Source organism: Trichogramma pretiosum, unplaced genomic scaffold, assembly GCF_000599845.2.
Source record: "Trichogramma pretiosum strain Unisexual culture from Peru unplaced genomic scaffold, Tpre_2.0 scaffold176, whole genome shotgun sequence".
NCBI lineage: Eukaryota > Metazoa > Arthropoda > Insecta > Hymenoptera > Trichogrammatidae > Trichogramma > Trichogramma pretiosum.
The window spans coordinates 90,303-100,304 of NW_019641662.1; the positions used below are offsets into that span (position 1 = coordinate 90,303).

The 10,002-nt window shown below is 38.5% G+C and overlaps 1 protein-coding gene across 1 annotated transcript in view; it reads right to left on the reverse strand.

Annotated features, from left to right (window-relative positions):
- LOC106656749 (nitric oxide synthase, salivary gland) overlaps positions 1-978 on the reverse strand; it is a 63,600-nt gene extending 62,622 nt beyond the window's left edge. Inside the window, exons 1-2 of the mRNA XM_023460223.1 lie at positions 906-978; positions 444-613 (exon numbers count right to left, since the gene is read on the reverse strand). Coding sequence (XP_023315991.1) covers positions 444-613; positions 906-978 — 243 coding nt within the window. The remainder of the gene's footprint in view (positions 1-443; positions 614-905) is intronic.
- Between the last annotated feature and the right edge of the window lie 9,024 nt (positions 979-10,002).

Genomic DNA, 10,002 nt, shown 5'->3' on the forward strand with positions numbered 1-10,002 from the left:
GAAGTAGTCAAAGTTGATCTTATGCTTAGCTTGAGGTTGCGTTGATGGATAATGATCCATCGAAGAAAATGAAATGACCTAGAACTTAGTCGTGTCAAGCCATCACTTAGAATCTTACGACAAACAGCTTAGATATCCTCAGTGCTCTTCGCTGAGAGCTCATAGGCTGATACAAGTTAATTTAAGTGTTTGTAAGTATTTAACTGGACAAAGTACTTTCAAATGGGGTATTGAAAAAGGCTCTTATGCCTGTTTTCTGAAAAAAAATTTTTTTTCACTTTTTCAGCTTAATACAATAAATAGAAATATATATTTATTTAAGCCCCCTTTGAGCCCTTAAAGCCCCTATAAGCCCTTGAATTTACAAAACGGTGAATCTCTGAATGCATCTGTAAAATAATAAAATTTGCTAGCATATTTTTAATTGTATCGATTGATCTTACCGATGCCAATTGATTGAGTCGAGATTTTTCTTTTTCACACGTTGCTATTGATGCGAAGTATTTTAATAAATTTGGACTAGGAGGATTAGATATATCAATAAATCTTGTAAGCAATGTCCGCAATGAATTGCCTTGATATTTATCATGAGTTATCCAAGATTTAACGATCCCTATAAAAATTATAAAAAGTATTATTTATTATATTCTATGTATGATATTTTTATCGTTTTGCTTTTTCGTTTGGCCCCTTCCTTTTTGTGATTGATCTAAAATAGACTTTGTCAATTGTCGTGTTTAGAATTTTCGACTACATGTTCATAAACTAGATCGACTTTGTGACTTGTGTCTTTTTTTTCGTCGAGAAAGGAAATTCATGTAAATATTCAACATGCGTCATATGGATATTAGATGCGTCTGACTTGAGTAGTGCACTGATTGTACGCTATTAATACCGACTAAAACCTTCCTCTTTCTGCTGCTCCTGTTCTTTACCCACGGAACGACCGTTAGGCATTACTTCACCGGGAGAGGCCATCTATCTGTACGAGCTCTTCCTGGTATGATGTCCCCAGCCCACTGTGTGACACCAACCAGCGAGTGTGGTTTTCACTTCATGAGCCTTCTCGTGAGTGTGGTTCTCGCTTCCAGACCCATCTTGTGAGTTTGATACTCACTTCCAGCTCTATCTTATTAGTCTGATGAGACTGGCTCTTCTCTTGTGGCCATCATGCGAGCGACCCATTCTCGTTTTCAGCTACAACGTTGGATTAATAGGCAAATGTCCCAACGCCCTTACCCACTACAAGTAATTTCGGTTTGTTTCATTTGTCGTATATAGGTTTTATGTGAATCTTCGTAAACTTGTAGAGCCAATTCACAATTATGTTTAGACCGCAACAATCTAATCATGATCGGATTGTGTGCCATGGCTTCGTCGATTGCACTCAGATCCCGGTAAAACCAAATGTAATATCCCATAAATTTTAGAGACTTATAAAGTCGCGGGAGCGGATTTTGAGGTGCTGGCTTCGGCGAACGCAGCAGCTCGACGTTCGCTCGCGCGCTCCGAAGATCTCGGGTTACCCGCGTGATAAACGTAATGAAGTTGCAACAAAGCCCCTAAATTTTACTTGCCAACAAGATCAATCAAGGTAAGAATTATTTTATTATAAGCGGGAATCACTATATACATTTATCTTTATGCAAATCCTTCTCTGAGGCCCGGCTACCTCAACCAGTGACTTCGCGCTAGCCGTAAGGGTGGCTAAGGCCACTCATTTAACATCTTTTTATAGACCTCTAAGGTTATAACATAATTGACGTCCAACGTGGGGCCTTTGCACGCGATCAGGATTGATTTAGTCGCGCCGAGAGAGGAAGTAAATTAAATTTTCTACAACCGAATACGCGAATATAAAATATTTTCAGAAAAGTTTTCCGCGAGACGCACCTTAAATAGTAGAAAAATAAAAGAGAAATAATTCAAAGAACAATTTTTGCGAGACGCAAACTAAATTAATAAAGTGAAACGCGAGATGCGCCATACTAATAAATAAAATAGAAATATTTCGAAAAAGAGAAAATTTTGAAACGCATTATCAAGTTATAAATTTTATTATTAAAATATATTACTAAATTAAATTATAGTCATCATTATTAACACTAACAAATTATTATATAGTAGTGTGTCAGCAGAGTGGTTGAAAGCAGCCGTACTTTAAAGGATTCCTCTCCTTCTATACGGAGCTTTCAATATAACCAACTCCCTGACAAGGGAACATAAAAACTTATTAATAATGCATAATATTCATAGACACGACACTTGCCACGCACGCCGGCAATCCCACTTTATAGGTGTGGCTGTGATCGGTAAGGAGTATCACTACCATACCGACACCAGGCCCACTACCGATTCATTGTCCCTACCTTACCAACCTCTGTCGACATATCGATCGTCACGCTTGAGCACTTATCGATCGCAGCATTGACCGAGATCGTGCGGTAGCATGAAGGTGTCACCGACAACGGTGGAGTAGCAGAAGCTAAATACACAACTGCGACACTCAACCCGATAGAATTTCGAACTTCGCTAGACAGGCAAATTCTTCCTTCGTGAATAGCCGCTAATGCGTGAGTAGTTGATTTAAATAAATTGCTAAGGTTAAATAAATTAAAATAGAGCCAAATAATAAAATATAAACAAATAACAAAAGCTTAAATAAATACAGAAAGTAGTGAAATATTCTAGAGTAAATGTATTTTTTGATAAATTGTTTTAATTTAAATTAATAAAATTTTGGTAAAATTTTGAAATCAATTCATTTAGAATTTATAGCAAATGAAAATTCTATTTTTCGCTGATGAATTACACAGGCACACAAAAAAAAAATGCTCAGTCCCAGAGACCGGACCCACTAGACTTTATGTTTTTGGGGTCGCTGAATCCGAAACCGTCGTCGGTTTTTCGCCATCAGATCGATTTAAGGTCATTTGAAGGTCATTCAAAGGTCAAATCATGTAAAATAGGTTTTAAAATCTGAAACTATTCCTATATAGGTTTTTGAGGATGCTGAATTCAAATCTGAAGTCAGGTGACCTCTACGACCTTACTTTCAAGGTCATTTGAAGGTCAAACTTAGAAAATGCGATATAAAAATCCGAAAAATATATTTTTTTATGTTTTGAAAGTCGCTGAATTCAAATTCAAGGTCATTTTGACTCTATGTTGACATCTAAAGGTCATTTAGAGGTCATTTGTAGGTCAAATCATAAAAAACAGGTTAAAAAATTGGAAAAAAACTGCTATATGGGTTTTTGAGGATGCTGAATTCAAATTTAAAGTCAGATGACCTCTCAGACCTCACCTTCGAGGTCATTTGAAGTTCAAACATAATAAATTCGATATAAAAGTCCGAAAAACATATTTTTTATGTTTCAAAGGGTCGGTGAATTTGAATCAAAGTTCATTTCCACTATACTGAATAATTTTAAGCTTATTTCAAGATTGAATTAATGAAAAGAGGGCAAAACTTGATAAAATATTGTTAATTTTGCATGCCTGTTTACCTTTTTCTTTTATAACGCACCTTTTTTTCTTCAAACGATCGGCGTAAAGGTTGCCGTTTGCGTTTAGTTCCTCTACGTTGGCTCTTTCTCTTCAACATCCAGCAGTGATCAGCCATCATTGCAACATCCCATCTACCTTGATATCACTGCTACATATGTTTAATATCTTGATGGAATCGTTCTTCTTGTTCGTCGCTAAAATCACCACAGTTTTTCGGGAACTCATCTGAATGGTTATGCAAGAAATGCAGTTTGTAATACATATTACATTTCATTCCACCGAAATTGTTTATCATTGATGATATTAAAACTTTGTAATCATCGCTTCTGCGATTACCTAGAAAATTTTCCACAACATTTTTAAGCTATGCCATGCAGCTTTCTGAACCTCAGTCATCTTAGTTGGAAAATTGTCATCTTTCAGTATTTTTCTTATTTCTGGTCCATCGAATATTCCTTCTTTTAATTTGGCATCAGATTTATAGGAAAATTTAGATTCTAAATATTTGTAACATTCATCGCTCTCGCTCAAAGCTTTTACAAATTGTTTTATAATGCCCAATTTAATATGTAAAGGAGGTAGTAAAACTTTTCTAGGGTCTACTAACGAACAGTTAATAACATTATGATGTCCAGCTTCTAAAGAAGTTCTCTCAGTCCACTTATGGTCGGTGTAATGGTTTTTACGATCTCTGCTATCCCACAAGCACTTGAAACATGGGTACTTTGTAAATCCAGATTGCTGTCCCATCAGCATACCTAAAACTTTCAAGTCCCCACATATTAGCCATTTATTTTCTTGGTAGTTGATGCTCTCTAATAGTATCTTCATACTTCCATATGTTTCTTTCATAGTTGTACTGTGAGCAATAGGAATAGACGCAAACTTATTAGTATTATGCAACAATACAGCTTTTAAGCTCCTTTCCGAAGAATCAATAAAAAGGTTTTATAAATATTACATTTAATTTCTGTCATTAGACCTTCAACATTATTGCAATAAGGGCTTGAAAGTTTTTGGTATGCTGATGGAACAGCAATCTGGATTTACAAAGTACCCATGTTTCAAGTGCTTGTGGGACAGCAGAGATCGTAAAAACCATTACACCGACCACAAGTGGACTGAGAGAAATTCTTTAGAAGCTGGACATCATAATGTTATTAACAGTTCGTTAGTAGACCCTAGAAAAGTTTTACTACCTCCTTTACATATTAAATTGGACATTATGGAACAATTTGTAAAAGCTTTGAGTGAGAGCGATGAATGGTTACAAATATTTAGAATCTGAATTTTCCTTTAAATCTGATGCCAAATAAAAAGAAGGAATATTCGATGGACCAGAAATAAGAAAAATGCTGAAAGATGACAATTTTCCAACTAAGATGACTGAGGTTCAGAAAGCTGCATGGCACAGCTTCAAAAATGTTGTGGAAAATTTTCTAGGTAATCGCAGAAGCGATGATTACAAAGTTTTAATATCAACAATGATAAACAATTTCGGTGAAATGGAATGTAATATGTTTTACAAACTGCATTTCTTGCATAACCATTCAGATGAGTTCCCGAAAAACTGTGGTGATTTTAGCGACGAGCTGGGAGAACGATTCCATCATGACATCAAACATATGGAGCAGCGATATCAAGGTAGATGGGATGTGGCAATGATGGCTGATTACTGCTGGATGTTGAAGAGAAAGAGAGTGAACATAAAGGACTAAACGCAGACGGCAACCTTTAGGCCAATCGTTTGAAGAAAAAAAGGGGCGTTAGAAATGAAAAAAGTAAAAAGGCATACGAAATTAACAATATTTCATCAAGTTTTGCCCTCTTTTCATTACCTTAACCTTGAAATGACATTGATCTTAACTTTTTACAGGTTACTCAATCAAAAAGCTGAATTACTTAGCTCAAAAAACCTATACACAATCTTTTTTCGATACTTTGTCGTTTTCACTAGATTTAATCTTGAAATAAGCTTAAAATCAGTCAGTATAGTGGAAATGAACTTTGATTCAAATTCACCGACCCTTGAAACATAAAAAATATGTTTTTCGGACTTTTATATCGAATTTATTATGTTTGAACTTCGAATGACCTCGAAGGTGAGGTCTGAGAGTTCATCTGACTTTAGATTTGAATTCAGCATCCTCAAAAACCTATGTAGGAATAGTTTCAGATTTTAAAACCTATTTTACATGATTTGACCTTTGAATGACCTTCAAATGACCTTAAATCGATCTGATGGCGAAAAACCGACGACGGTTTCGGATTCAGCGACCCCAAAAACATAAAGTCTACTGGGTCCGGTCTCTGGGACTGAGCATTTTTTTTTGTGTGCCTGTGTTATTATTTAATATATAGAGAAAAGATTTAGCATTCAAAAAGTTGAAGGTTTAAATTTTAATATGTTGTGGGATTTTATTTTATTTTAGAGGCTAGTTATTTTCATAATTTATTATTATTAAAAAAGAGAGGGAATAAGGGTTTAACTGAAAAGTGATGTATTCACTAGAGTCTATATAGAATAAAATTTTGAAGGTTATAACAAGGAAAATAATAATATCTTAGTAAGTTAGCGATTTTCACTGAGGAAGAATTTTACGCGCTTTTGAAATTCCCCAGAAGAAACAAGCTTTTCTTCCTAACAATGAACGCCGAAGCGCTGGAGACCACAACTCTTATGCTGACTGCGATGGCAGGAAGCTTCGCATTAAATAATGCCACCCTTAGTATTCCCATTTTTGACGGGAAAAACATCTCTTTACGCGACTTTGTACAAGATGTCAGGAATAGAGCGGCCCAAATCAACAAAGCCCAGATACCAAATTTCATAAAGGCCATCTTAGCGAAACTAAAAGGCCCCGCCCGCGACAGCACCCTTAATAAAACGTTTGCTACGGTCAATGACTTAGTGAAACGCCTTAAAAAAAGATTTACCCCGGAGAAAAATTACGCATATTATGCCGATAGAATTCATGAAGTCCGTATGAGAAAATCAAATACAGTAGGCGATTTCCATGATTATTTAAATCTTCTGTTGAGTGGAGCTGAACGCGCCCTCGAAGACGAGAAAGGCGCTGCTTATAACGCAAACATGATGAGCCCTCTAAAAGACCTCGTCGTGGATATTTTTATCCGAGGGTTATCCCCAGATATAAGTACCGCAGTGGACAGTAGGAATCCCACTTCGCTCTAGGCCGCTTACGCGGAAGCCAAAAGAATAGAAATAAGACGAAATGCCTATATTTTACCCGACAGCCGTTACCGAAGAGATTACAATAACTATAGTAATCAGTATCCGAATCCCCGATATCAGAACGGTGATAGACAAGGTTATCATAGAGAGCATGTGGGAATAATAAGACCTAACGAAGCGCCTCCTAGACAGGAAAACCCCCAACATCCGCACCAGAATTACCAAAACCAAAACACTTACGACAATCGCCAACACTACAATATATATAAATCAATATCAACCGAGAAATCCAGGGCCCTAGAATCACAATCAGCGAGGTTACAATCACAATTACCAGAGTGGTAATCGTAATTATAACCAACCCCCTAGAAATGACCAATACACTAATCATAGAGGAAACTCGGATAACAATAGATACAGACCAAATCCCTACAACGATAGATATGATTACAACCCCCCTCGAAATCGAGATAGTAGATATAACTATAATGCGCCCCAACCTTCAAACAATGCTCCTCAAACCCACTACCACGAGGAAAATTTAAACTCCCCAGGGGGTCGCCCACCCACTCCGGCGAGCCTGCCTCGGGACGTGACCAGATCCGAACCGTAAGATTTAGTCTTCGCGACAGAGGGAATGACGTGTACGGAGAAGATCATCTCACAGTTAAAATACAGTCAGAATCCATATGAAAGCCACTTGCATTGAATTTAGATACAGGAGCAGAAATAAATATTATAAAGAATCACGTTCTACCTAAAAACTTTCCGATTGATTCTTTTCACAAGGTAGCTATAGAAGGAGTAACAGATGGGCAAATACTAACTCTTGGACGGACTAACTTAGATCTAAGGAACAAAGAAACGTAATTCCAGGTAGTACACCCCTCCTTTCCTATTGATGAAAATGGACTCCTGGGACGGCAATACATGCGCGAAAACAAAGCCGTCATATCCTACCACTATAATGCTATGGCTATAAACTCTGATGTACTCAACCCTATCCCATTTATTAATGACAAGCATGAGAATATAAGTTTGGACAAAAACACCTGAGGATACACCCACATTCGAGCCAAGCGCGGGAGTCGTCAGAGGACTGACCCCGAGGACATCCCTCTCATCCCTCAGCTAGAAAAGTATCAAGCCCCAAGCCAGATAAATGATTTTAAAGATATACAGGCCGATAGAAACTTCGCGCTGAAATGCGACCAAATGACAATACAAGGACGAAGCCGACAAGTCGTGAAAATAAATCTAATTCACACAACTCTTCGAGAGGGATACTTCCCACGAATTCCATCAGCGCCTAGCGTAATTATTGGAGAATGTATAGTATCACGTGGGACCGCTGGGCCCCACCAGTGACTCCACACTTACGTCACGCGCGACGAGGTAATGAGCATAGCTCATTAATTATCTCGTCGCGCCTCGTCCAATAGTCCAGTTACGCAGCCACGAGCGCTGCATTATTCTCTCTCTCTCTCTTGCATACTATCATCATAACTCTTATATCTAAATTATTTTACCCCTCTCCATCCTCGCCCCACGTAACACCCTGTTCTAATTTTCTGGTGCTAGGTGTGTCCAACGGTTTTTTTCTTTTTTTCATGAAAAAAAAAATTTGCGAGCGTAGAACATGGATTAAGGAAAAATATCCGGGCTTTATGAGTTTTATGAACAGACAACATTCGAACAGAGGGGATAGTAATGACGATTATCCGTCAGATGAGTTAAACGAGGTGCATTCGGATGCAGGGGTGCCGGATATTTATAACGACGAAGAACCGTGCGTGAATATCGAGGAATTAGCGAATTTATTACGTGACGCGGAGCTCACGACACAGAGGCCATCATCCGTGATATCAAATACCTACGTCAATAGCATCCCGAGACGATCGAATAATGATATATGGGGAAACATAGACCGATATGATCTCGAGGAGAGGCCCAGCAGTAGATTGCGCAACGTACGATTTCGAAGCCCACCCTTAGACAACGAGCGAAGATCACGCTCATTGAATGAAATATATGACAAACCACAGAATGACCTAGTAAAAAATAGTCGTAGAACTTTGAACGGAGTAGCCTCACTGAGCCCTAGAGTCCTACCGAGGCACAGTACAAACCCATTCATATTTGATTATCAGTCGCCAACGACGCTACAGCCAAATCGCCCGACAGCTACTTTAACGGAGATCATACCAAGCCATAGTAACTCGCATATGAGTTATAACGCCAATGCGCAGAGTGATCGTGCAGACACAACGTCGCGCGCGAGCGCGAACGCATATAGAGTCCGCGATTTAGAGTCGAGACAATTGCCAACACCACGACGAAACAATAATCAAGACACAGAACAAAATCGATCGCGAGGTAACTATTCACTCGCGCAGCAGGGCATTAATTTGAACAGCCCCTTTGCATACACTCATTATAGGCCAAATTCTATTAGTCTATTCAATGACATTATTAAACAAATACCGAAATTCGATGGTACACCCTACAAACTTGATCTCTTTACCATAGCAGTCGAAGAAGCGGTCGAGCAACTACCCTTATATGAACAAAGGATATTACGGACATTAGAGTCTAAATTAGTAGGAAAAGCCGAAAGGATGGCAAGCAGATTAACGAACTACAGACGCGCGACTGAATTACTACGAGACCTCAGAGACAGATTTATCAATAAGCATATTACCGACGAACTTGCATTAGACCTAGGTAACGCGAAACAGCCGATTGGCATGAACGCGCGGCAATTCGGTAGCGACGTCCGCGCACTATACGATGACGCAATAACCGCATATAGCCAGGCCCCCGATATAAAAGCAATTGAGCGAGAAGCTACCATAAACTCTCTCCAAAATAACGTCATGGATTGCTTTTTACTGAGCCTACATAAGCCACTGCAAACACAAGTGCGTTTTAAAAATCCCGATAGTTTAGCAGATGCAATTGATATAGCAGGGGATATTGAGAACAAGTTGCGATATCGCGCAATGGTAGGGTCAAATATAACATCTATGGGGTTAATTGGTATGCGTACGCAGCTCGAAACAACAAAAGATAGCGAACCTGTCACTGATGATAAAACGGTAAAATATCAACCATACAAGAAGACGGATCACGAAGCGGCCGATTACTATAAGTTTAAGCGTGCAACACTTAAATACTCAAATTATGGCTTGAAGGGTCATGAAGCAAGCACTTACAGAAGGCCAAATATAAATGATCGCGACTCGCGCAAACATGATCGGGATGATCGGGACTCGCGCGATAATAATCGCGACTCA